The sequence below is a fragment of the Mustela nigripes genome, chromosome 12 (assembly GCF_022355385.1).
Source record: "Mustela nigripes isolate SB6536 chromosome 12, MUSNIG.SB6536, whole genome shotgun sequence".
Taxonomy (NCBI): Eukaryota; Metazoa; Chordata; class Mammalia; order Carnivora; family Mustelidae; genus Mustela; species Mustela nigripes.
Genome location: NC_081568.1, coordinates 76,422,889 through 76,449,632, shown reverse-complemented (window position 1 = coordinate 76,449,632; position 26,744 = coordinate 76,422,889). Strand labels below are relative to the sequence as shown.

General features: G+C 51.9%; 4 protein-coding genes across 5 annotated transcripts in view; all 4 read left to right on the top strand.

Moving 5' to 3' along the window:
- The window catches only part of DNAJC18 (DnaJ heat shock protein family (Hsp40) member C18), a 27,462-nt gene extending 20,782 nt beyond the window's left edge, over window positions 1-6,680 (top strand). Inside the window, exon 8 of the mRNA XM_059417695.1 lies at window positions 1,399-6,680. Coding sequence (XP_059273678.1) covers window positions 1,399-1,523 — 125 coding nt within the window. The 3' untranslated portion in view covers window positions 1,524-6,680. The remainder of the gene's footprint in view (window positions 1-1,398) is intronic.
- Window positions 6,681-10,657: 3,977 nt separating this feature from the next.
- SPATA24 (spermatogenesis associated 24) lies at window positions 10,658-16,097 on the top strand. Of its 2 annotated transcripts, XM_059417693.1 has the most exons (6): window positions 10,660-10,833; window positions 12,044-12,109; window positions 12,336-12,466; window positions 12,552-12,622; window positions 15,737-15,839; window positions 15,947-16,097. In XM_059417693.1, exons 1-6 carry the CDS (start codon window positions 10,717-10,719, stop codon window positions 16,074-16,076), a joined length of 618 nt encoding a protein of 205 aa, XP_059273676.1. In that variant the 5' UTR covers window positions 10,660-10,716; the 3' UTR covers window positions 16,077-16,097. The 2 variants fall into 2 exon arrangements, with proteins under 2 accessions (XP_059273677.1, XP_059273676.1); XM_059417694.1 differs by lacking the exons at window positions 15,737-15,839; window positions 15,947-16,097 and adding an exon at window positions 15,395-15,555 and having other exon boundaries at window positions 10,658-10,833.
- A 1,757-nt stretch (window positions 16,098-17,854) lies between these two features.
- PROB1 (proline rich basic protein 1) lies at window positions 17,855-22,292 on the top strand. Its single transcript, XM_059417691.1, has one exon. It carries the CDS (start codon window positions 18,062-18,064, stop codon window positions 21,119-21,121), a length of 3,060 nt encoding a protein of 1,019 aa, XP_059273674.1. The 5' UTR covers window positions 17,855-18,061; the 3' UTR covers window positions 21,122-22,292.
- A 980-nt stretch (window positions 22,293-23,272) lies between these two features.
- On the top strand, window positions 23,273-25,631 carry MZB1 (marginal zone B and B1 cell specific protein). Its single transcript, XM_059417692.1, has 4 exons — window positions 23,273-23,528; window positions 24,539-24,666; window positions 25,036-25,146; window positions 25,245-25,631. Exons 1-4 carry the CDS (start codon window positions 23,355-23,357, stop codon window positions 25,399-25,401), a joined length of 570 nt encoding a protein of 189 aa, XP_059273675.1. The 5' UTR covers window positions 23,273-23,354; the 3' UTR covers window positions 25,402-25,631.
- Window positions 25,632-26,744: the final 1,113 nt, after the last annotated feature.

Genomic DNA, 26,744 nt, shown 5'->3' with positions numbered 1-26,744 from the left:
TCATTTGGGCGTGGCACATGGGGCTCCTGGAAGCCCTATCGCCCACAACCATGAGGGCGCCAAGGCACGCCCTGGCTGGCAGGCACTGCAGGCAACTGCACCAGCGGCTAAAAGCACATTGTTCAGGGGCCCCGGGGACAGGCCGCCTGCCAAGCCACTAGGGCCCCGGGCTCAGAGCCTCCATTGTAGAGGGAGGGTTTTCGTGCATGGCCGCCCCTCACCCTGGAGTCTTGCACTTAATCTGCACTTCGGGCCTTCCTTGGTGTAAATAGAATCATTGTGAGCAGAAATGCCAGTGTTTTGTGTTGATAGAAACTTACTCAGAAACCAATGCCCGTTGTTCCCCCTGGCAAAGTATTAATTCCTGTTTCCAGTCAGTTTGCTGATTAATCAGACAGGTGCCTCTCGTTCCAGCAAGAAAAACAAAATCTGTTGGCAGGATGATTAAGAATGGATAGACATATTTCAAAATGATTAAAATAGCATTTTCACAAGTATGGTCCTTTAAACACCGAGTAGCTGCCTGCTGTCGGAGGCTTTCAAAAGCCACACAGCCCATCCAAGCGTGCCATCCTGTTAATACACAACACGTCTCTGGGGGAAGGGGGTGCTTTTCAGGCTTTCCTTCCTAAGAATGTCTCTGAAACCTGACAAAAGAATGAAAAATAGAGGCCGCCAAACTGCCGTTGCGTTGGGAAAGAATGGAGATTATATTCTGGTTAAAAATAGAATGACCTTCTCCACCATGAAGAGAAAATGAAATTCATTTAGTCAAGGAGACAAAGGTCACCGGATCCAGATGATTTCACTTTTAAAAGAGCCCAGCTGCCTTTGGCCTTTGAGTTAGGGACCCCACATGTGGTGAGGGAATGAAGAAAGCTGCCAGCAGCCTGGCCTTTTATAGAAGGCATACCCACCGGAGGGAGGCTCTGTGTCAGTTAGCATGTCTGAGTTATGATCCAGCCATGCAGGGGACAGAATGGAGCAGCTGTCTTTGTTTCAGATGACAGGAACAGGCGATTGGACTCCATTCTCTCCCAACTGCCATCTGAATGCCATTCGTAGAGAGGCTGTGAAACGGAGTCTCCTCTTACTGCACACGTGCACGTTTCCTAAGTCTGGTGCCAAATGTTCTATTGATAAGAACTAAGTCCAGTGCTTTTATAATAGAGCACGGATACTGTAGGACTCCAGGACCACAGGTGGCCTTTAATCCTCGGCACCTGGTGTAGCCGAGCTACCGGACTTGAGTTTCTCGAATAAATGAGTAAGCATTTCTCAGATTTAATTAAAAGAAAAAGCATGAAAATAAAAGGAGCTGTGTTTCCAGAAATACTGAAAAAAAAAACAAAGGAGCTCAACTCTCTTGATGAATTGGTTACCTCTTTTATCTTTCAGAGTCGGAATTGACAAATTTGGCAGGATTATACAGAGATGAACGACTGAAACAGAAGGCAGAGTCATTGAAACTTGAAAACTGTGAAAAACTTTCCAAACTCATTGGCCTGCGCAGAGGTGGCTGAAAGGATTGCTAGTCCTGCACTGGGTTGGGGTTTTGCTACTTGTTACTATTTATGTTCCTAATTCCATTTTATAATACAAAATTAGGAAATGACGAACATTTTACAACTTGCTAACTTTTGTGGGCAGAGTTGAAGGCACTTGAGCATGGAGCCAGACTTGCCATCACAGAATCCTTCCTGGGGATTGGCTCCAGGGGCCACTAACAGTTCACCTGAATTGAATTAAAGGCAAAGTGTTCGATGCAGCCCCCCTGCTCCATGCCTATCCTGCCACTAGGACTGCAGTTCAGGCATCCCAGGGCAGGTCCACGTTTTCTTCCTCCTTCCCTTCTTCAGTTAAGTCTTGATATCCGGTCGTTCCTAGGCATGGCCAAAGCAGCTTTGCATTAGTTGTTTACAGTGTACACGGAGAATGATAGCTCTCCCTTTCTGTGAGTCCCCATGGCCCCTAGCATTCAGCTCTTGGAACAGGTGCCCACCCAACTTTGCATTTTCTAAGGGAAATGAGAGATGTAAACTATTACAGTCAATAGTTTTCCATTGCCAATCTCTGTTCAGAGTTACTAGCATTAGCAAACTGCCTGATTTGATTTTCTTTTACTTCCTTAACCCTCTCTCTTGTTAGAGGGTCCAGAAAGTAAAAGCCACTGGGTAAAAGAAACAGTTCCATGGACAGCCCAGCAGCAGAAAGCAGGGACCTAGGGATGAAGGTAAAACACATGCCTGAGTCTCAGCTTCTCAGTGCAGGTTCCCGAGGCCATCACAGAATCTGGAGAATATGAGTGGTTTTTTGCCATTTCCTCTTGCAGCATCACACTTGACCGGAGTTCCTACACCCCACACAACTACAGTGGTCAGACCTAAGAGCAGGCATTGCCGACCAACCAGACTGGTTGCTCAAGCCTAGAGCTGGAGGGGAAAGTCCCTTTTTCCATTGCTTCGGAGGTCAGTGTTGGTCCCAGCCATCCCGGTCTTTAACCCAAGGCCCCATCGCTTGTGTTATGAGATGCCTTTTCACATAATCAACATTTATTGAGTGTCTAGTGTGAAACCAGAGCTCTCACATATATTTTCTTACTTTAGCCTCCTCACAACTCTGTGAAGGAGACGTATTATCCTTTTGTTTATGAAAGAGAACATTGTCCCAGAGAGGATGAATGGATGACCCAGTCACAAAACTGGTAATGGCAGAGCTAGGTTATCAAGTAGAAAATGCCATTTCTTTGGCAGTTCTAGCCAGATTGGTAAGGCATAATCTTTCCCAAGGATGCCCCAGTACCCCCTGACCATGTGACCCTGTGACCGTATATCCATTTTATGGCAGTCCTGTGTTCACTCTGGACCTTCCTCCCTGGCCTTGAGGGAACAAGACCCTCTCTATAACAATTCTGTATACAAAACAAGAGGTCCTCAAAGGCAGGCAGTCGTTCCCACTGGTGACAAGGAAGAGGTTAGTTACTACCTAGGCCTGATGGTTCTGGGCCCTCTCTTCTAAGTGAACTACCAGGACTGAGCTGCCTAGATCATCATGAATCAGAACCTGGAAGATCAATAGGTGACTGTAGTCTACATTCAATGTTTTCTTCAGGAGGGAAGGAAAGTTCCTATATCAAAACTGATTTCCAAAGTAGAGTTTGTCCTTTCAGAGGCATAGCCATGATTTAGGCAGACGTGTCTAGCATGGTTCAACATGGACATTCCACAGGGTCGAGAGATGGGTCCTGAGGTGAAGATCTTTGGTGGCTGGAAGGGGACACCTGCTCAGCTGTGGGAAGGGGAGCAGCTCCAGAGAAGCCAGATTTTGCTGCTCAGCTAGGTCTAGCTTCCTGGTCTGGGGGGACTTCCTTGATCCTTTCTGAGTAATTGAGGGGATTTATACTATAAAATATGCCTGTGAGCCAAACAGGCTTATGGAAAGATTCCCTATTCACACAAAAATCAAAGCTCTCCCCTCCCCAACTCCAGTCTCTTCTAGAAAAAAAGGGACCATGATTAAACTGACTTGACATGGATTTCATGGCAGAGATGTGTTGCCTGTGATGATACAAAACAGAGGTAAAACTAACTCCATTAAACATCAGGTCTCTTTGTCTGTTTTCATAGCACTGATGGTACTGTTGTATTTATTACCTAAGAGACTACAACACATCTGGCTTTCCTCTCAGTAGAATGGTATTTGCCTTTGTTAAAGAATTGTTTCATCTGTTTGGTACAGTCCAGAATATAGCTGCACTCTAATTTCCTGGGTTCTGTTTTAGATGGGTTGTCTGCATGGTGGTAAAATAAGCACCTTCCTCTTGCCTACATCTTCTGGAAGTTTTCCTGATTATGTATGAACTCCTTAGGTAAGGCTTTTTCTTGCTGTTTTGCTGCGTCGTTCTCTACGTTAACATGAGCATTCACTCCAAATGGAGAGGGGTGACATGAGAGTAGGGCTGAGGAGGCTGAGCGGCTCGAGCAGAAGGTGAAGCTCCCACTCATCAGAGTGAAAGGGCTCTCTGCACCGGCTGATCAGCAGTGAGGAGGGGAGGGCGAAAACCCTTCTCACACAGAGGACACCAGAGCCTCAAGGAATCCGTGTCCCCACATTAACAACCCTGGGGTTCATCTGTTCAAACCAGAAAACTTCTGAACTTCCTGGATCAGCTCCAGGCCTCACAGCTTGGGACAAGTGTCCCAAGACTTGGGACACTTGGGACAAGAGACCAGTAAGAAAGTGCCATCGCTATGCTTTCTGTTGGAAACTATTAGAAATCACACAACTCCAAACCCCACTGGAACATGGGATCCAGAAGCCCCGCCAAGCCTTGTGCTGTTCTCATTTTCATCCTTCATGCTCAGGACTGGCTTTGTGAGGAGGCATTGTTGGGATTCCAGTTTTCTGTTACAACTGGCCACACTTGCTAGCTCATTGTCTCTGCATGCTCTGTTCCTCACAGAAGCTAGCTCTTAATTAGTATTTATTTTGGACTCATTTATGGTATAAGCTTAGTGTTCTAATATATTAATTTTTGGAAAGGGCCCAGTTACTCTACATCATATTTTTTGAGCCTGCGTTGCTGATCCCTCGTGCAGTGACCACTGAGTAACTATATATCAATGTGTTCGATATTGATTACATCATTTGCCTCACACTCAGTATTTAGAATTAATGATGTGAATGTTCTGTGACCAGAGCTGGGTTTGACACCGATGGAATCTGCTCCTGGGGCAATACGAATCCTGAAAACTCTGGTCACCTGATCCACTGCATCTGGATTGAGTGTATTTTAACAGAGAAAGAAATTAAATGATTTTATACAAAAAGAATGGGTCTATATTTTCCCTTTGTTCTTTTCCTCTTGCTCATGTCACCCCTGGGCACCACGTCCTTCCTCATTGCCCTCGAGCCACCTGGGACTAGAGGCCTACTCTCTTCTGCTCCAGCCTTCCCGAATCCGTCACTGGAACTGTTGGTGTTAAGAACAACAGAGAACTGGTGACATCACCAATTCCATAGGCCTCTTCTATCAGGTAACAAGAGCAGCCACAGCATATCACAGCCAACGCACAAAGCTAAACCACTTAGCTTTCTAAAACCAGGTGTTATCCCAGTTCCTTAATGGCCTTGTTCCCAATGACCCATGTTTTAGGAAGTCTTGGTTGAAATATACAGGACATAGGGGACTCCTGCCTGACTCAGAACAACATGTGACTTTTGATCTCAGGGTCATGAGCTCGAGCCCCAGGTTGGGTGGAGAGAGAACTAAAAAATAACTAAATAAAAGACTTTAATAATACAGTACATGGTTCCTAATAATACCTTTCATTTGGAAAAAGATGGCGATGAAATTCAATTCATCAAAGATGGAGGACTTACTGTGTTGGGTGGGCTGAGTGTGGGGCTGGGGAACAAGTGAGACCCAGAACCAGTCCTGAGGGGGAAGCCAACTTTAGACCGTGCTTCCCAGCAGGATGAATGTCAGAGGGGAAATCAAGGAAACCTTGGGGATCTATAACAGGAATTCAATCCAGTGTGAGCCTTCAGTGCAAGCAACTCTAAGGAAGAGAGACTTGAAACATAATCACCCTTCTTACAGAATGCAGTCATTTTTTTTTTTTTAACAGAAGAGGGAAGCAACACTCAGTGCTTCCAGTTCCATGCATAGCACCACCCTCTGTCCAAGGGTGAAAGTTAGAAAGCTAGGAAATGTCGTAGAGTAGACTGCATTTGGTAACCCCTAAAGGACCACATGTAATATTTGTGCTCTTGTGTAGTCCCCTTTCTAATCTGGGCTGGCCTTTGATCTTTCACCAATAGAATGTGGCAAAATCAGCAGCTTCCATTTTTGCACTTAGGGAAAGCCAGCTGCCATATCAGTCCAACCACCCTGCAAACTCTAAGCTAACCCCATGGAGAAGAGAAGCACCAAACAACCGAGCGAGCAGCAGGAACTGAGAACTCAGACATAAAATCTAAGCCCAGCTGTGTAGGCCACCCAAGCCGACGGGCAGGACATAAATGAGCTGTCCCATCAAGCCCTGTTCAAACAGCAGAATCACGAGCAAATGATACTATGGTTATTGTTTTTTAAGTCATGACATTTTGTGGTAGTTTCTTTGCAGCGTAGACAACCAGAACACCTTGGCTCCCTTTTTCCCCATATCCCCTCCTTCCTTAAGTCTGACCTCCTGAATAGTCCAAATCCAACTGCTCTCTTCTCCTCTGACACCATCTGACTCTAAAACTACCAGCCCCTTTTTGTGATGAAAACTGCAATAGCTTTGGGGTGCCTGGGGGGCACAGTTGGTTGAACGTCAGACCCCTGGTTTCGGCTCTGGTCTGATCTCAGGGTTGTGAGACTGCATTGGGCTCTGCAGTCAACCCTGAGTCTGCTTATGTTTCTCTCTCCCTCTGCCCCTGCTCCCTGCTCACTCGTTCTCTCAAATAAATAAATCTTCTTTAAAAATGCAATAGCAGGGCCCCTGGGTGGCTCAGTGGGTTAAACCTCTGCCTTCGGCTCAGGTCATGATCTCAGGGTCCTGGGATCAAGACCTGCATTGGGCTCTCTGCTCGGCGGGGAGCCTGCTTCCCCTTCTCTCTGCCTGCCTCTCTGCCTACTTGTGATCTCTCTCTCACTCTCTGTGTCAAATAAATAAATTTTTTTTTAAATGCAATAGCTTTTTTTTTTTCCTTTATTTAAGCAATCTCTACACCCAACATGGGGCTCAAACTCACAACCCTGAGATCAAGAGCTGCGTGCTTTACTGAATGAGCCAGCCATGTGCTCCAAAAACTGTAATAGCTGCTTAAGTACAAGTAGTGTCTATGCATCTACTCAGGACCACGTCCAATCTGTATACCTCACTGCAACCAGAGAGATCTTTTCAGGACACAAATTATGTCACACTCTTGCCCAAAGTATTTGAGCAGCTTTCTTTTGCCCCCAGAATAAAAACCATCAAAGTTCTTAACACGGCCTAACACTGAACAAGGTTCTACCCAGTTTCTGGCCACTGACCCTTCTTGCCCTTGTACAACCTTTTCATTTCTGCCATACTAACTTTTTAATTATTATAATCTGCCAACACCTTTTGCCCCAGGGACCTTATAAATACTGTTCCCTCTTTCTGGAACCCTTTCCAACTCACCTGCCCCTACCTGTTTTGTTAAGTGCCTCCTTGTAATCTTAATAGGTTTCAGCACAAACATCCCACTTCCTCACAAAAGGCTTCCCGGACACCCCAAACTGGGCAAAATCTCCCTTTAAAATACTCTCATGCAGGGCAACCGGCTGGCTCAGCAAGTAAGCATGTGACCCTTAATTGCAGGGTCATCAGTTCAACCCTACCTTGGGCATGAAGACTACGTAAAAGGCAAAACAAGACAAAACACAGTCCTTTCTCAACACCTGTCATAGATATGTTATTTATTTGGATAATGACTCAATTTGGGATTTAAGTGTGTGTTTATTTGATGCTTGTCTCCCCACTAGACTAAGTTTCATTCTGATTTTATCTGATGTGAACCTTGAAAAAATGACATGTCATCTGCCAGGATGTCCACTGGAAGTGCAGCCCGAATTCTTTGAAACTACTCCTACAATAGATAGGATGTGTTCCCTCTCCTTGCATCTGAACTCTGAGGCTCCCTGGCAAATAGAATATAGCAGAATTTACACTGTGCCAGTTTTCAGGCCCAAGCCTTAAGAAAATGGTCATCTTCCTTTTCCTATCACCTTGGATGCTTTCTCTTAAACCTAATCTCCATGCTATAAGAAAGCCCAAACAGCCCATGGAGGGGAACAAGAACCTTGGTCAGCCTCAAATGAGCTCCCAGCTGATAACTCCAACTTGGTCAGTTATGTAAGTGAGCTATCTTGGAAATCGAATTTCTAGCCTCTTTCCCTCTCCCTCCCTCACTCCCTCCACCCAAAATCCCAGCTGATATAACATCGAGCAGAGATGAGTTTTCACTATTGAACCCTGCCCAAATTGGAGTTTCCTGAGTGAAATGACTTTTTTTTTTAAGCTGTAAATTTTGAATGCTTCATTATACAGCAATAGGTAATAGGAACCTCAACCAGAATGACAACGCTGTGCAGAAAGGAAACACTTCCTGGGTTAGGATCACAGAGCTGTTTGTGATGTTATGTCATTCCGACCCTCACTGAGCCCTGACTGAGGCCAGGAGCCTGTAGTATTTGTTGGCATACAGATGGGAGTCTGTGGCAGTCCCCCAACCAGGATGACCATCCTTCATGTCCATGCTGGTATGCAGACATGGACCCAGGCTTCTCTCTTGCTCATAATCTCCTATCCTCAGGGAAGTAGCTGGTGGGGACTACTGAACTCCAGAGTTTTGCCCTCGACATTTCCACTGCTGAACAACTACCTACATGTGGCTAGTGGCTAGTGGCTGCCGTACCGAACAGTGCAAATGTAGACTACGGCCATCACATAAGTTTTATTGGACTGTACTGCTCTAGGCTCTTTAAGATTGGTCAACAGAAATGGCCTTGCTCTCTTGGAGCCCTTGGTGGCATAGTTGGCTGAGGGTCTGACTCTTGGTTTAAGCTGGGGTTGTGATCTCTGGGTTGCAGGATCCAGCCCTCAGTGAGCTCTGCACCCCACCTGGGGCTCCAAACTCATCACGGAGTCTGCTGGAGTTTCTTTCTCCTTCTCCCTCTGCCCCTCACCATACTTGTGCTGTCTCTCCCCTCACCCTATCTCTCTCTGTCTCTCTCTCAATAGATGGATAGAGAAAGAAAGAAAGAAAGAGGAAAATAGGAAGGAAGAAAGAGGAAGGTAGGAAGGAAGGAGGGAAGGAAGGTAGGGAGAAAGAAAGAGGGGGAGGAAGGGAGGAAGAAGGAAGGGAGAGAGAAAGGAAGAAAGAAAGGAAGAAATGGCCTTGCTCTCCAGGATGTGAGAATAGACATAAGAAACACTGAAAAATCAAACAAGGGCTACCACTGGGAAATCCACAGAAATGGCCACATTGATCAGGCCACAAATTTCAACCCCAAAAGAGGCTCCTAGGGAGCCTTCTGGAGCAGCCTAAGTGGCCGACCTGAACTTTCGGCTCCTCTTCCTGGTTACTGATAATACTTTCTCCAAACTACTTAATAGAGTCATTTCCTGCTTAGGAGTATTAAATTCCACAATTTCAGTACCCATTATGTTCAACAAAAATCTAACACAGCATCATGGTTAAGAACATGGATTCTGGGGGCGCCTGGGTGGCTCAGTGGGTTAAGCCGCTGCCTTCGGCTCAGGTCATGATCTCAGGGTCCTGGGATCAAGCCCTGCATGGGGCTCTCTGCTCAGCAGGGAGCCTGCTTCCCTTCCTTCCTCTCTCTGCCTGCCTCTCTGCCTACTTGTGATCTCTCTCTGTCAAATAAATAAATAAAATCTTTAAAAAAAAGAACATGGATTCTGGAGGGGTGCCTGGGTGGCTCAGTGGGTTAAGCCTCTGCCTTTAGCTCAGGTTGTGATCTCGGGGTCCTGGGGGGTCCTGGGATAGAGCCCAACATCAGGCTCTCTGCCAGGCAGGGAGCCTGCTTCCTCATTCTCTCTGCTGGCCTCTCTGCCTACTTGTGATCTCTCTTTTTCTCTGTTAAATAAATAAATAAAAATCTTCAAAAAAGAAAGAACATGGACTCTGGAATCAAACCTCCCATGTTAAAACACTGTTCCAAAGCTGCTTAGCTTGGGTGACCTTGGCAAGTTACTCATCCTCATAGAACCTGCATTTCATCTGTAAAAGATTAAAATCTTCTTCCCAAGATTATTGTGAAGATCACATGAAATAGTACTATAAAGGCATAATGGTGCCACAAAATAGTAAATACTCAGTAAATTTTAGCTCTGATTTTTCCTCAGCTTATTTGATCTTATTTGGGTTTCCAAAAAGCCCTCAAAGGGGATTTGGTGAGGATGTGTGGTCACTTTAGGATCATTTTATCCTTCTGCACATCTACAGAAGGAGTGCTCGCTTCGGCAGCACATATACAGAAGGAGATGGAGAACCTCTGTTCTCCATCACTTCGATGCCCCTCTTTAGTTCTCCTTATCTCTTCAGTACCTTGACACAGTTGAACATGGGTCCACTGTGGCTGCCAAAACCTGGTACCTGTCTAGGAGGACTCTTATCTTGGGTGAGGCCACTTTCCTTTCCTGTTCCTGGGCTTTGGGCCACCTAAGTAGAGAGTATTCATACGTGGAAGAGAGATCAGAAGAGGCTGGAGTCCCATACTCTGGGGGAAATCTAGAGATTAGGGCGCGAGAAAGAAGCTTGTGAAGCTAAAGATGCAGGGGTTGCCTTAGTTAGCTCTTGCTTCACAGGTCTAGCAGTTTAACAGGCCCTGGGAGAAGGCTGAGAGAGCCATTCTCTGAGCGAGGCCTGTTCACTTCCCTAAGGAAGAATAAGCCGGATCCCGACTGCTCCTTCTGTCTGCGTGACAAATACAAGACGAAACAGGTGTGCAGATAAACTATGAACTTAAATTACTAAAGGTTGTTAGAGATCTCCCCCACCCCAGGAGGCACCTTTCAGAGAGCGGCTCCTTTAAGAGGCGGGCCTCATCCCTGCTAACAAAGGAAGTCCCCGCCCCCAGTTGCCAGGATGCTCTGTGGCGTCGCATTCTCATTGGTGGGCGACGGTGGGTGAGGCGCCCAGAGACAGCCATTTCCAACGAGCTGGCGTGGGCGAAAGATGGCGACGCCCCTCGGGTGGTCGCAGGGGGGCTCTGGATCTGTGTGTCTCGCCTTCGATCAACTGCGGGACGTGATCGAATCTCAGGAGGAACTGATCCATCAGCTGAGGAACGTGGTACGCAGCCAGAAAACCTCGGGGAGAGGCCGACCTGAACACATAAATGGAGGGGGCGGGGCCAGACCCTATCCCGAAGCCAGTGGCGAGCTTAGAGCACATTGCCAATGGCGTCATCAGGGGGAGGCGGGGCCCAGATGTCTTATAGCTAGTAGGAGTGGAGACAAAATGATGCAAGGTCTTCACGAATGTCTACCATGGAATTTAAATCAAAGTCAAGTTCATTTCTACTTCCTGTTTGGTTGTATAAGTCCGGGTAGTTATGTCCCAGTCTATTCACCGAGCCTCACTTTGCCCATTTCTAGTTGGAGAGTACTTCATTGGCTTCCCAGGGCCTTCAGGTGCAGGCACTGAAGCTATAAAATCTTTTCTCTTGTGGGCATCCCCACATGGCGCTGTCTAGTGCAGCGCCATGCTGAGGGCAGTAAGCACTGGTTTGTCCCTTACACATGTGAACTTAAGGGGTTCCGACCTCTTTATGCCCCTTTGCTTTTGCCTTCTAGTCAAACCCTCGTTCCTGAGCAAAACATTGGAGCCACAGGTTACCTGGACAGGCATGGTAAAATCCTGGCCAGTTGGGAGTTCATGGTTTCTCTCTCTCTTTCTCTCTCTCTCTTTTTTCTATCTTGATTAGAAGATCGTGAGATAGCTCCATCTCAGAAACAAAACTGACTTAACATCTATTTCTCACTCTTAATAGGTGTGTGCAGCTCTAGGCACTGAATTACCTACAATTCCCTAAGGGTAACTAGCTCTTTTTCTTCACAGCTGGCATCTGCTGGCATTTGCATGTGTGTTCTCACCATCTGAAACACTTTTCTGTTCCACCACCACTTCTGGCCCGCCCCTGTTTAGTAGTCAGATGCCCTGTCTGATGATCTTTCTTTGGAAGGAATTCTGATCTTTCCCCAGGCCAGAGGCCTCCCCTGAGCACCACAGCCCTTTGTGGTTCTCCATCATACTCCCATACCGTTTTAGAAGTGCTGGCTGCAAGTTGTCTCCTATATCAAACTGGTTACTCCTTAAGGGTAGGTAGGACCTAGAGCTGAGCCTCTGTGAATCTTATGGAACCACATTCTCCCTTCTCAGATCTCAAGTCTCATGCTAGGTGCCCTGGGTATCATTCCACTGTCTGACCTTGGTCCTGATCCCTAGAGAGCGCTCCTCCCACTCCAGCCCCAGGCCCTCCCTGAGCCAGGCTCTGTTGCAGATGGTTCTCCAGGATGAAAATTTTGTCAGTAAAGAAGAGTTCCAGGCAGTGGAGAAGAAGCTGGTGGTAAGTAATGGCCTCTGCAGGCTCCTAATCTTTTCCCATTTCCTGGGATTCCTGTGGATGAGCACAGTTATTGAAGTTTCTGAGAGCCTCCAGCCCTACCTGTGAGGACAGAATCTTCCTGGGTCCTGGCTTCCATGTGCCTCTCTGAGAAAGGGAGCTGGTTAAGGGGATCTAGGAAACCAGGGTGGCTTGGGGGGTAATGAGGTCACTGCTGCTGCCCCTGCAGGAAGAAAAAGCTGCCCACGCCAAGACCAAGGTCCTCCTGGCCAAGGAAGAGGAGAAGTTGCAGTTTGCCCTTGGGGAAGTAGAGGTGCTATCTAAACAGCTGGAGCAAGAGAAGCTGGCTTTTGAAAAGGCGTGAGTGGGCCTTGGTAGGAGGGGAAGAGTTGGGGGTCCAGTCTGCCTGTCAGCCTTCCCACCCTTTCTTTTATTCTCCACCCAGGCTCTCCAGTGTCAAGAGCAGAGCTCTGCAGGAATCCAGCAAGAAGGACCAGCTCATCACCAAGTGCAATGGTAGGCGGGAGGCCCGTGCCCCCCCCCATGCTTACATGCATGGGTTCTTCCCTAACAGCCCAGTGCCCATGTCCAGGGCAGGGTTTCACCCCAACTTCTGCCCCCGGCTGAGGATACAGGCAGGCCCAGGCGGGCCACACCTTCGCAAAGGCCTACAGGGACCAGGCAGGCCACGGAAATGAGGGAAGCAGTTGGTGTACAATATTCTTCATGGCCATAAAAGAACGGGCTCGCTCCCATTTTTCTTGAAACATACGACCTTCTTAGTCCACCTTTTGTTTTCCCACTTTTGATGGGTATTAGAAATAGCGTAATTTACTCATAACTATTACAAGAGGGACAACAGGGCAAGCTCAGTCCCATTTGGGAGCTGACCCCTAGTGTCAGGGTTGGGGACCCAGCAGGGAGGAGTGGGGACCATGGTGATGGGAAGAGCCATGCTACTTCTCAAGGGCTTAATGTCTCTGCCATGGGAATGGGGACCCAGTATTGTCAGATCTTTAAAAAAGAAACTAGAAGCCAGGTTTGTTTGTTTTTTGTTGTTGTTGTTGTTTTATTTAAAGATTTTATTTATTTATTTGACAGACAGAGATTACAAGTAGGCAGAGAGGCAGGCAGAGAGAGAGGAGGAAGCAGGCTCACTGCTGAGCAGAGAGCCTGATGTGGGGCTCGATCCCAGGACCCCGGGATCATGACCTGAGCTGAAGGCAGAGGCTTAACCCACTGAGCCACCCAGGCGCCCCTGGAAGCCAGGTTTTAACGGAAACTTTTCTGACTTTTTAGTGTTGGCAACTGATTTCAAAATTTTAAAACTATTGTATGGGCCAAGTAAAATATGTCTGTAGGCCATTAATTTTCATCTCTGCTCTGTGCCAGATGGCTGTGATCACTTCTTGGCTCAGCTGGTGCTAAGTTTGGGGGCACTTTTTGTTAGCCATCCAGTGTCCCTAGATCTCAGGAACCCCTTTTTGGTTTCCCAGAACACTAAATTCCCTTTATCTAGTCATTTCTATTAAGAAATAGATATGGATTCCATATGCAGTTTTGAGTAGGCCAGAGACTAGAGCCCAAGTCCAAAAGATATTCAGGGTCCCTCCTGATGGGCTGTCACCTGGAGTCTTGGGCACCCCATACCCACCAATCCAGCCCTCACTCCCCCTTGGTGAGTACTCTCACTGGTAAGATGGCAGCAGGCTGATGTCTCAGTCTCGCTAGGTGGGCTGACAGGCCTCATGGCTGTTTGAACAAGGCCTCCCACTGGGGCCCCCTGGGGCCCAACAGGCAGTCACTGCCTCCATACCCAAGGCCACTGGACCGCAGTTCTTCCTCCCTCTCTACCTATCCCCCCACCTCCTGAAAAGGAACCTAGAGGTCTTTCCTGGTGGTGCCAAGGCATTTCCTAGAGATCAGTCAAGGCCACAGTGCTCCCGTCTGCTTATGCAAGGTGTGTGTGTATATGTGATGGAGATGGAACCTGGCTGCCTCTCCCCAGAATGTCCCAAACCCCTTTAGTGGGACACAAACCCTCAAGTGAGCAAATCTCATGACCTAAGCCTTCCCCTGGCCTGTGCCCTCCCTACCCTCTAACCTCCCTTTATGTGGGTTTAGTTTGATTTTTACACTTACATAGTTTCTTATTTTTCTCAAAGGGATTTTCTAACCATTTTCTCATTAGGTGCTATTTATCTTAAATTCATCTCTCATTTATTTTAAAAGATTCACATAAATTTCTGATGCCTTTTTCCAAAATATCTTCACAATCAATCAGTCTGGGTGACCTTGGGAAGAAGGGTCAACAGTCCTGGTTCTGTGACCCACAGAGCTCATTTTCATTCTCTTCCTTCCCCTGTGTCTTTGTCTGTGTCCTCTTTTCTATGCTGTGCCTTAACTTTTTACCAAATCTTTTCTTTGAAACCTTAAATGCTTTAGCATTTCTGCACTTTTAGAGTTTGTGTTCTAGTTAATGTTGATCCAGTCTTTAAAGGCAATGGGATTTTCTTCCTATGAGGATCAGAATTTTCCAGGGCTGCCCAAGGGACAGTTCATATAAAAAAAGCACCCTCCAGATCCCTACAGCCTCTTTCAATTTTGATGCAAGACACAAAAATCATCTTTGCATCTAATGAGCACTTAATGTGGGGGTAAGCTTTGCCACCACTCTCTCCCTGGGTGCTCCCCATGCCCTTGTGGAACAGGAGCTGTCCCTGTCCCCATTACAGATGAGGAAATGGCTCTAGAAAAGGAGGCAACTTGCCCAAAGTGGTAATGCTGTCTCATCAATATTAACACTGTTGAAACATTGCCTTGTTCTGTTCTCTCATCAGTTCCTGAGTCTTAACCCTCAGGAGCTGCTCCTTGAGAGTGGGGACCCTATCTTCTCCTCTGGAGCCCTAGCACAGGGCTGGGCATCCAGCTGGCCCTCAGTAGGTCTGCTGGGATTGAGATGACTGAACTAAGTAATATTTCTAAGTCCTAAACCCCCAGAGGATATCCTGTTCATTCATTCCACAAATAAATTTATTGTGCACCTTCTTTGTGCCAGGTACTCTTTCAGACCTTAGGGTTAAAACAGTAAATTTAAAAAATATTTATCCTTGTGGATTTTGTGCATAGAAATCCCAGTAGGGAAGACAACAAGTGAGTAAAATATATGGTATGTTAGCTGTGGGGGCTAAGAAGAAAAAGAAAGCTGGCAAAAGGGATAGGAACTATTGAGAGGGGTTGTACTTTTAGACTGGGAAGGATTTTGCCAAGGAAGTCATATCTGTAAAGATTGGCAGGAGTTAAGGAAAGGAACCATTCATCCTCAAGCCTATGGGCAGCGCTGTCCACCTCTCTGCAAGGGCCTCCACCTGCCCTCATGTGGCTCACCTGGTCCAGAAATAGAGTTGTGAAGTCACTGACACGTTCATCAGACATTGTGCCCCTCAGCCACCATCCTGTCAAAACTCCCTAATAAACTCATTCTTACTAAGGTGTTAGCAGCTACTTGTGGAGAACCCCTGGGTGGGGGGATTCAAGTTCTTAAAAAACCTGTAAGGGTATGAATGCCTATCTCAGGAAGGAGCCCGTGGGATGGGAACCACCCCTCCTCCCTGCCTCTCTCCCCCACAGAGATTGAGTCTCACATTATAAAGCAAGAAGATATACTTAATGGCAAAGAGAATGAGATTAAGGAGTTGCAGCAAGTTATCAGCCAGCAGAAACAGATCTTCAGGTGAGGGGTCTGGGCCAGGCTGGGGGTTGTTGATGGAAGTGGGGAACCAGGTCTCTGGCCCCTACCGTAGACTGCCCCCAGCCCATGCCCAGCCGGCTCCGTTGCAGGAATCACATGTCTGACTACCGGATCCAGAAGCAGCAGGAGAACTACATGGCCCAAGTACTGGACCAGAAGCATAAGAAAGCCTCAGGGACGCTTCAGGCCCGGAGCCACCAGCGCCCCAGGGAAAAATAAAATGGTCGTCGCCTTCCTGTTCTTTGGCTGTAATGCCCGACCTCTGCCTTCTCTGCTGTGGGGGTCCCCATCCCTATCCTTCCTATCCCCGTGGGTCCTGGCCCTTGCCACCACCGGCCTCACCAGGGGCCTGATTCCCAGGGAAGAGACAGGGGAAGAAGCGGAAGGTGCTTTTTTTTCCCTTCCTGCTTGCCTTCTGGAGGACCTTTGTGACAGAGGGAAAATCAAGTTACCAGGGACTTAGAGGGGGACAGGGCTTGGACCACCGCCTTGTAGGCCACTCCCGAGTTTAGAAAAGGATGCTGCCCAGGTCTCCAGCCCCTGCCACTTCCCTCCCTCTCTTAGGTAGTAGGGAGAGGGGAAGTGGGGGGTTGTAGTCTAGGGGAGGACTACTTTGTTGTCTAATAGGCACTGTCCTTCCTACTCTTGGTACTTAATCCCTCCCTATGTAAACAGCTCTGGTTACCCCTGGTTACCTGTAAACACCCCACCCCACTCCCAGCGCCCTGGTATATTTAACTCTCCCAACTTGGCTATAGAGCAGGAAGGGCTGTGTGTGTGTCTGTGTGTGTGTGTATGACAGAGACAGAGAGAAAGAAGCCCTGACCAGAGTCATCAAAGACAGTGGGTTCCAGGACCACAGTGAATTTGGGAAATCCATTTCCATCATATAACAAGACTGTTACACCTGTGAATCATACTTGTACCCTCTTACACTTCCCCCAAACTGAGGCTCAACTCTAAACAAGGGGAAACAGTGGAAACAGTCTCTGAAGGGGCTATGACTTGCTAAAGTTGCATATGCAGGCTAGAAGAGGGGCAGCATTGATCCTGTCAAAAGGCATCATTGATGGCTAGGTAAGCAGGGTGACATCCAGGCCGGGGACCCACTGGGATCCTGGGTCAGATTTATCAAGTCTAGCCGAACCTGGGTCAGTGTGAGGGTGAGTGCATAGGAGAGGCGGAGGTGCTGGTGCTTTTGCTCTGAGGCCAGCTAGGGCCTGAATCATAGCACCACTGAAGCCAGAAGTTTCAAGGCAAATGGTGCCCACTGTCATTATCCCAGGACAGTGACAGGTGGTAGCTGCTTCCCCACCAGTTCCTGTCCCCAGGGTGGGTCCTTAGGTGGTGGGGGCTGGAGTGAGGGCCTTGCAAGTGCCTAGGGGACCATAGAGCTCTTTGTGCCTCAGAGGGGCTTTACATAGGGGCCCACAGCTACCCCCAAAGATTCCTAAGAGACTCCACATCAGCATCTAGCCCTTGTTCTTGGTGCCAAGGCCATCTGTGAAAGCTAGAGCTATCCACTCCAGCCCCTTCAGTATGTTCCCACTAAAGGCAATGGGTCCAGTCAGGGACTACACCTTCCAGAGGCAATAACACAACTTTTGGATTTAGGGGAGCCCTCCAAGCATTGCTCCTCCATCAAAGATTGTGGGGTGATGGGTCAAGGAAAGTGGTGAGTGCACCCTATGAACTCTAACTGGGACAACTGATGAGAGGGCCAAGGAGAAGAGGAGCACGGGAGTGATAGGAAACCTGGGGCTAAGAGGAAGACGAAATTGCTCAGAAGACCTGAGTCGCCTGACAAAAAAGTCTGGTCCCAGTCCCCTGACTCACATTCTGATCCACAGCCCTGGTCCACACGTTTGACCTCAGGCAGGTCCCCGCTCAGCCTCTCTCTCAGCCGGTGAGGAGCCTAGCTCCTGGCTTCCAACCGGGCACCCACTGGTCCCTCACCGTCCTGTCAGCCCGAGGCTGGATAGGCATCGGAGGCCTCTGGCCCGCACCAGAGGAGAATGTTAGAAAAGTGAAGCCCAGGGGCCAAGGCTGTTCCGTTGGCTACGCCACTGATTCGAGAGGGGACGCGGCCGCTTTAAGGCGCGGTGACCCCACGACATCTGCGGGCGGGGCGGGGACAGTGCGGGCGTCCGTGGCACCAGTGGAGGAGAACGTGAGGGAGGTAGTGCGCGGTGTCCAGCCCCACCATGCTGACCACGCTCACCCGGCCAGCCCTGCCTGGGCTCCCAGGGCAGCTGCCCGCGGCCCCCGCGCGGCGTCAGGATTCCTCCGGCTCGTCAGGCTCCTACCACACGGCTCCGGGTTCTCCAGAGCCCCCGGACGCTGGGCCGGACGCAGGGTGCCGGGCGAAGTGGCCCGGGGGGGCCCCTGCGCTGGGGGCGGGCGCACAGCCTCGCCTGTCCGTCAGCGCCCAGAATAGCCGCCAGCAGCTCCGGCCCGGCTCGGGTTTCCCGCGAGGTCCGGGCTCCGGCCCGCCGCCACCCCAGCCCCAGCTGCGCATGCTGCCGTCGGGGGAGATGGAAGTCATCTTCGGCGCCGGGGCATTGTTCGGCCGCTCTGACGCGGCGGATAGCGAGGTGCAACAACTCACCGCGCGGGCTTTCCGCAGCCTCTCTCCGCCCGGGCCTGCGACTCCGGCTCCCGCCGCACCGACGCCTCAGGCCCCCGACGGCGGCTCCCGCTGGGCCACTTACCTGGAGCTGCGGCCCCGCGGGCCGAGTCCCGGGACCCCAGCGCAGTTCGAGTGTGTGGAGGTGGCGCTGGAGGAGCGCGACGCGCCCGCCAGGACCCGGACAGTGCCCAAGCGTCAGATCGAGCTGCGCCCCCGGCCCCGGAGTCCCCCGCGGGAGGCGGGAGCGCCGCGCCCCCGACTGCTTCTGCGCACTGGCTCGCTGGACGAGTCGCTGGGTCGCCTGCAGGCAGCCGCCGGCCTAGTGCAGACAGCACTGGCCAGAAAACTGAGCCCTGCGGCCCCTGTCCCGAGCAGCGCCACCTTCGGGCCCACGGGGCGGCCAGAGTGTGCGACCCGGGAAACGGACCGCATTGCCCGAAGAGTCCTGGAGGAGGCCAGGTCTCGGCCACCCCGCGTGCACTATAGTTCAGCACCCACTAGGGCACCACGGCCTTGGCCCAGCCTCCGAGAGCGCGCGATTCGGCGCGACAAACCCGCGCCGGGGACTGAACCGCTGGGTCCAGTTAGTTCCAGCATCTTCCTGCAGTCAGGGGAGAAGACTGAAGAGGCGCACAGTCAGGAACTCAAGACTCGGTTTCCTCGAGAGTCTCCGGATCGAACCGTCCTGAGAGCACAGAGTCCACCTTTCGAGTCTACAGCCCCCCAGGAAGTTCCCAGTAAGGCTGGCAGGCCAAGGAGCTCGTCCCCGCTGTGGCAGGCTCCAAATGGAACCTTACGCGGCCCACTCTGCCTGTCTCCCCAGAATCTGCTCCCATGGAATCGGGCTCTTCGGAGGGTAAGTAGCCCGTCGTTCCCTGAGGCATCCTCTGCGTGGGGAAATCAGGATCCCGCTGTCGAGGAAACGGTCAGCAGAAGCCCTTCCCCACCTACCCTTTCCCAGTGGAATCACGGTGTTGCCAGGACAAGAAGCCCATCCCCCAAAGCTTCCCTATCGGAGGTTCCGGAACCGACAGTTGGTTATACGGCAGAGGGCTGTAGAAACCCGTCCCCGCCGGCCTTGTCCTCATGGAAGGCTCCAGATCGTATTAATGGAACGCGGAATCCAGCTCCCCAAGAGACGTGGGATCGCACACTGCAGGGCTCATCGATGGTATCTACGTCGGAAGCTCTGAACGGGGTAGGACAGGAGGAGCTGGAGCTGCCTAGGCCATCCGCACCCGGGACTCCCGAGCTCACGAAGGCGCTAAGTCCTTCCACGCGGGAGATGCGGGATCCTGCCTTCCAAGGCAGTCAGCAGTCGCCAGAAGCGGCTGCACCTGAGCTGCCCCTCAGTCGCCCGGTGGGCACCCTGGAGGCCGATGTGCGCCAGGAAGCCGTGGGCCCTGGAGAAGCCGCCTCGGGTCGGCCGCGCGTGGCCATCCCACGGCCCCGAGACGTGCGCAAGATGGTGAAGACCACGTACGCGCCCAGCTTCCCCGCCGGAACCCCGGCTTTGGGGCTGCCTGCGCCTCCTACGGAACCCCGCGGGGAGGAGGGCGGCGCATCCAAGACACAGGAGTTCCAGGCGCTGGGGTCCCCAGGCCCAGCTCACTACACTTCTGTGTATCTCAAGGACTTTCTTCCGGTCGTGACGCACCCCTACGAGCCCCCAGAGCCGCCTACTGACACAGTACCCCGGGACGCTTCGCAGCCCAACGGGGTCCTGAGGCGGAGAGCAGAGAACAGCACAGCAAAACCCTTCGCGCGCACTGAGATCCGCCTGCCCCGTGCACTGGTTTTGGGCCTCCGGCCGGAGGGAACCGGGGGAGTTCTGGTGCGCGGTGCTGGCAAAGAGAACCGCGATGCTGAAGCCCAGCGCCTGGTCCCCGACGGTGAGGGGCGGACCAGCCCTCTAGGCGGCGCTCGCGCCTCACCCCAGCAGTCGCCCTTAGGGGCAGCCCGGCCCCAACCACCCCGACCACCCTTCCCCGACTCCCCGCAGGCGCACCCTAGCTCGAGCCCTGATATCGCACCCAAACTGGAGGTGCGCTCTGGAGCCCCCGAGCCCGCGACTGCCGTCCAGTCGGCTCTCCCGCGGGAACCCCAGGTGTCGGCTGGCAGGACAGCCCCGCCCCAGCCCCGTGCAGCCTCGGCGCCTCCAATGGACCGGTCCCCGGAGGGCCCCTTGCAGGGGGCCCGCAGGCCACCGGGGACCGCGTACGCGGGGAAGGTCCTGGTGGACCCCGAGAGCGGCCGCTACTACTTTGTGGAGGCGCCGCGGCAGCCTCGGCTGCGGCTGCTCTTCGACCCCGAAAGCGGGCAATATGTAGAGGTGCTGGTGCCACCGTCGCCCCCGGGACCACCCCGCCGCGTCTACACCCCGCTGGCCCTGGGTTCTGGCCTCTACCCGCCTGCCTATGGGCCTCTCTCGGGACTCTCAGTCCCGCCTTCCCCTGGCCCACCGGCCTTCAGCGGCCCCCAAGTACCCTGGATTTCCGAGGCGGGGCCCCTGGATGGGATGTACTACCTGCCCGTGAGTGGAACCCCCAGCCCTGCACCTCCTCTGCTACTCTGTGCTCCGCCCAACAGTTCAGGTTCAGCCGAACCTGGCAAGGGATCCTTGTTCCCCATGTGAAGCCCCAGGGCCTGATCCCCATGGTGTTGGGGCCTGTTTGATGGCCTTGGAAGTTCCAGCATCCAGTCCCCTACCCACCGTTCCTTCTATCACCTCCCTCTCTTTTACCCTTCCCGGCCCATCTTCACACTGGAAGTTACCTTCAGAGAATGTATCAGACTTTGGGACTGATGGAGCTGGGACTCAGAAAGTGGTTGCCTACTTCCTCCTCCAACAAAACTGTATCCTCTTTTCCCAGGCATTCCCAGAGTGTGGTGTGTGTGTGTGTGTGTGTGTGTGTGTGTGTGTGTGTGTGTGTGTGTTTGAAAGTGAGGCGTCTTAGGAGTTGTTCCTAGGAGCTGACTTGAGGGCATGTTGGGAGTTCACTGAGGGCAACAAGAAAGAGGCTCAGCAGAGGATGGGGCTGCTCACCGAGGTGGTGAGCTGTCTGGCCCTCCCTGAAGGTGGACCCAGCTGAGGAGGAACAGGCTAGTGAGTGCTGGTGGGATGAACGGAGGACTGTGACTAGCAACCCTGTTATTGTTTGGAAGAGGCTCTGAGCCTTGGCGTGGGAGGCTGGGTGGGAAAGTGGCCAGTACAGCCACCAGGCCAAGCTGGATCTGAGAAAGGGAGCTTCAGGGACGGCAAGTGGAGATGGAGCAGGAATGTCATATGGAAGGGGCTATAGAGGGTCAGCCTGGGGACGGGGCTTGAGTGGGGAGGCAGTGGTAGTCTCCAGCTGGGAGCCCCACTTCTAATCCTCCCCTCAACCTCAGCATCTGACTTGGCCTCTCTAAGCCCTCAGAGCTGAGCAGGCACATCCTGGGGCCAAGAGTGGAGGCTTAAGGCATTCCCACCCAGGGTGGGGGACAGATGAAGTGAATCATCAGGAAGGACTTACAAGCAGGAAGGATGGCTAAGCCTCTCGACCCCTCTGGGTGTAGTGGAGGGTGGGTTAGGGCTAGGGCAACAGAAAGGATGCCATGGGGGTAGGGAGCAGGGCAGAGAGACTTGGAGCCCTCAGCTGGTTCTACTCCCTTGGTAACAGATGTAGCAACTGTGCCGAGAGCAGGCCTGGCTTGGGAGGCTGGTCACAGCAAGGAAGGAACAGAACCCAGAGCCTATGTTCTAATTGCATTGAGATTGCTGGAGCCTCTGAGGAGTGCTGAGAGAGATGCATGGGGTAGGGGGTGCTCTGCGGGTGGGGTGGGGGGGTCTGTGTGTAGTTCTGAGCTTGAAGTGGTGGGGCCTTGTTGAACTGATATGTGATGTGACGAGTTTGGGGAAGAACAGTTCCCATTAGAAGCAGTTGTTAGGGATGGAGATTGATGCCTTACCTAAGTTCTAGGCCTCTGGGCGGTCTTGGTCCCAGGAAGTTCCGCCTCCCTGCCTGGGGCTGGAAGCTGACTGGGAGAGCTGTGAATCAGAATAAACCTGAACAACTTCTCATGGCCAGAGATGTTGGTTCTGATGGCACGGAGGGCCCCGGGGTCCCTCCTGCTCCCCTCCCCTCATCCTGTATGCAATAAATCACTGACCCAATGAGCCATGATCCTTGGAACAGCTGGTGTAAGTTGTCTGATTTCTGACTTCCTGCTGCGACCTCCGACACCCCCTGTGATGCTCTTCCATGCCTGGGTATGGCCTGGGTGGAGGGGGCCCTAGGGCCCAGGACAGGGGCCCTGTATGTCTTTCTTGCATCATGGCATCCTCGTGTCTGCAAACTTGCCTCCCAGGAGAGAGACCTAGGCTGGCAGCCACGCCTGAGACCTCATTCTCCCTGGTGGCTGGGTGGCCAGTGGGCTTTGGGGTCAGTCAGGCTCAGGTTCTAACTTCAGTATGGCCCTTCTAAGCTGTATGGTCTTGGATTCATCACTTCTCTCTGAGCCTCCATGTGCTCATAAAATTGACACTAACACACCACCTCTCACCTCGGTACTCAGTACAGCGCCCACCGAGTGGCCAGATCCCAGGACATGGGAGGGGTCACCCCGTGCGTCCTGGCCCAGGCCCAGCTGCCCTCCTTATGTCACCAGAAAGTGGAGCTGAGTTGGTGGCAGCGGGGATCCCAGTAGAGGAGATGTACACGTGGCATCTCTAGGGCCCTGGGGGAAGGAAGAGGTGGGAAGCGTGAGGTGTTGGTTCCTCATTGGTCTGGGTTAGGCTTTCCGGGGTGGTCCCCACTGCACACAGGCACACACACACACCTGCGCCCCAACCGCAGCCCAGGCTCACTGAGCCAGCTCCGCTGACCATGACGCTGTCTCTGCCGCTGTTACTGCTGCTGGGAGCCTGGGCCATCCCAGGGGGATTTGGGGACAGGGCCCCACTCACAGCCACGGCCCCACAGCTAGACGATGAAGAGAAGTACTCAGCTCACATGCCTGCTCACCTGCGCTGTGATGCCTGCAGGGCAGTGGTCTACCAGGTGAGTACCTACCCCCTGCAGTTCCCTGGCCCCTGTCCAGGTCCCTCCTGAAGCCAGGCCCTTCCATCTACCTCTGATCCTACCACTGGCCTTTGATTTCCAAACCCCTACCCTGGGCCCTGAGTTGGCTCAGCTTTCCATGACATTGCCAACTGCACGTCACCCAAACCTCCATGCCTCAGTTTACCTATCTCTCAGCCCAACAGAGAGCAAATAATCTGGGACATCCCCCAGTATCTTGAGACCCCAGGAGTCACTTGCTTGTCCTCTCTGACTCCTCCCTTTCTGGGCTTATCCTTGGGTCTAGACCCCTTCCCTGACTGGAGAGCATGGGTGTGTATGTATACGTGTGCATATGGTTTGAGCGCATGAATACATGCATGAGTATGTCTTGAGTTCAGAAAGAAACCTATCAAGCATGCCTGAGTACCTCTGTTGGGGGAGGGAAGCCTATGAGTACACGTGACATTGAAGACTGGTCTCTGGTTTTCTGTTGTTGTTGTTTTTTTTTCCTTTCCTTGTTCTTACGGTTTAAAATAGCATGACGGAGGGCACCTGGGTGGCTCGGTGGGTTAAAGCCTCTGCCTTCGGCTCAGGTCATGGTCCCAGGGTCCTGGGATCAAGCCCCGCATCGGGCTCTTTGCTCAGCAGGGAGCCTGCTTCCTCCCCTCTCTCTCTGCCCACTTGTAATCTCTGTCTGTCAAATAAAATAAATAAAATCTTTAAAAATAAAATAAAATAAAATAGCATGACGGATGGGCAGTTGTGCCCTGGAAGGAGCCCCAGCGCTTAGGCCTAACTTCCCACCGCAGCGTTTCCTACCCACCCACCCCATCTCAGGGAAGTGGATCCTACTTTAGCAGACCCAGTTCCAACTTTCAGAACCTAGGGGAGGAGCCAAAACTCTCCCTTGCCACCTCACTCTCTCCTGAAGACACAGGCTCCTGTCTGACCCTCCCCCGCCATTGAGCAGTCCTGGAGCCTTGGCTCTCAGTCCCTCCTTGTTCTAGATGTGGCATTATTTGGCAAAGGCAGAGGCCAAGCTTCACACCCCAGACTCAGGGGGGCAACGGCAGGAGCTGAGCGAGTCTGTATACACAGACGTCCTGGACCAGAGCTGCACCCAGACCTGGCAGGGGTGAGTCAAGAATCTGGCCCCTACCATCCTCCTCTAGGGGTAGAGCTGATGGATAGAGGTTCCCACTCTCCCACTCACACCAGACACACACTCCACTAAGACTATAAAGTCCAGGGTAGGGGGTTGGTTGGGATGAAGTCTGAGGTCTATTTGCTGAGGGCAAATAGAATGCTACGTGGCCAGGGGACAATGGTGCTGTGGGACCTTGTGCCGGGGACTCTCTCTGGTTCTCAGTTTTCCCTCAGGGAGGATCAGAATCTGGACTCTGAATTCAGCAAATACCCCATGTGCCCAGCTTCATGTGGAGTTGTATCCCTTGCTGGCAGGGCTCCACTAATACTGTATCCCTCTCCTTCCTGCTGCTTCCAGCTATGGGATCCGAGAAGTGAACCAGGTGAAACGTCTCACAGGCCCAGGACTCAGCAAGGGCCCAGAGCCAACCATCAGTGTGATGATCACAGGGGGCCCCTGGCCCACCAGGTAATGATAGGAGTGTGGGGGTGGGATGGAGACCTTGGAGCCTTGATCATCCCCCTGAGGGGCAGGCAGGGTCTGAGGCTCCTGTCGGGCTTCCCTAGGCTCTCCACGACATGTTTGCACTACCTCGGGGAGTTTGGAGAAGACCAGATCTATGAAGTCTACCAACAAAGCCGAGGGGCTCTGGAGACATTGCTGTGTGGAGGACCCGGAGGGGCCTGCTCAGAAGAGGCGACTGTCACAAGGACAGAGCTCTAGTCTGACTCCTTCCCCTTCCTGGTCAGCCCCTGAAGACAGCTGGGGCATCCTCTAGAACTCCCCCACTCTTTTCAGCAGGCTGCCTTGGAGGGCAGAAAGGCCATGCTTTTCTGTGCTGCCATGGCCCCTCCCTCCTCCAGCTTCAGGACACGGGGGCCATGTGTGTGTGTCGGGGGTGGGGTGGGGGAAGGCCTTCCCCTCTGGACTCGAATAAAACCCAGTGACCTTGATGTCTTGATTTCTTCTCTCTGCAACAGATGCTTGTTGGGGGTGGTGCCTGGGTGGCTCAGCAGGTTGAAGCCTCTACCTTCAGCTCAGGTCATCATCCCAGGGTCCTGAGATCGAGTCCTGCATCGGGCTCTCTGCTCAGCAGGGAGCCTGCTTCCCCCTCTCTCTCTGCCTGCCTCTCTGCCTACTTGTGATCTCTGTTGAATAAAGAAAATCCTAAAAGAAAGAAAAAAAAAGGTGCTTGTGGAACTGGGAAGACAGACATTGGCTTTTCTGCTGATGTTGTACCTAGAGAGGGTCAAATATACTTCCCCACAATGTCCCAGAGGTAGGTGAGATGTGTCATGGCTGGAAATGGGAGCGAGCTGTCAAAGACATATGGGACTAATTACATAAATGGTGAAATCCCAAATCCATCAAGAAAGAAAAGAAAAACCAAGGCTACCTTGTAGACATGCCTACTCAGCCACTACATGCTCTCTGGGCCCCTCCCTGAACACTAGTCTAACTGGGTCTATTCCCAGCAGCCACTCAATTCCTGGATTCTACCTCTGACCCCAGCTGGCAGGGTTAGGCCCTAGGTGTCTGCTTGGGACTGGGCATGGCAGGTTTCCTGAAAGGAGCTAGATTCAGTATCTTGGCTCTCAGTCCTGCTCTCCCCAGAAATTCTTTTGACCTGGGACCTTTCCTTAGCAATGGAGGAAAGCGCCCCACCTGGGCCCTGCCCGAGAATGGGAAGCTGTGGGCAGGCCACACTGTAACTTGTCGCTTCCTTATTATCTCCCTGATCTGCTGAAGCCCTGGCAGGTGGACAGAGCAGACACTCTAATCCTCAGCTGACAGACACTGAAACTGAGGCTTAGAAAATGAAAGCGGGGGCGCCTGGGTGGCTCCGTCAGTTAAGCACCCGACTCTTGATCTAGGCTCAGGTCATGATCTCGGGGGTTGTGAGATTGAGTCCCAAGACAGACTCGGCGCTGAGGTTGGAGTCTGCTTAAGATTCTCTCCCGCTGGGGCACCTGGTTGGCTCAGTGGGTTAAAGCCTCTGCCTTTGGCTCAAGTCATGATCCTGGGATCCTGGGATCGAGCCCCGCATCGGGCTCTCTGCTCAGCAG

Bases quoted from the DNA above. Each gene is read 5' to 3' on its own strand.
- SPATA24 (XM_059417693.1), top strand. From the start codon at position 10,717: ATGGCGACGCCCCTCGGGTGGTCGCAGGGGGGCTCTGGATCTGTGTGT. The intron at 12,110-12,335 runs GTAAGTAATGGC...CTGCCCCTGCAG, and splicing joins CAGTGGAGAAGAAGCTGGTG to GAAGAAAAAGCTGCCCACGC. The intron at 12,623-15,736 runs GTAGGCGGGAGG...TCTCCCCCACAG, and splicing joins GCTCATCACCAAGTGCAATG to AGATTGAGTCTCACATTATA.
- PROB1 (XM_059417691.1), top strand. From the start codon at position 18,062: ATGCTGACCACGCTCACCCGGCCAGCCCTGCCTGGGCTCCCAGGGCAG.
- MZB1 (XM_059417692.1), top strand. From the start codon at position 23,355: ATGACGCTGTCTCTGCCGCTGTTACTGCTGCTGGGAGCCTGGGCCATC. The intron at 23,529-24,538 runs GTGAGTACCTAC...TCCTTGTTCTAG, and splicing joins GCAGGGCAGTGGTCTACCAG to ATGTGGCATTATTTGGCAAA. The intron at 25,147-25,244 runs GTAATGATAGGA...GGGCTTCCCTAG, and splicing joins GGGGGCCCCTGGCCCACCAG to GCTCTCCACGACATGTTTGC.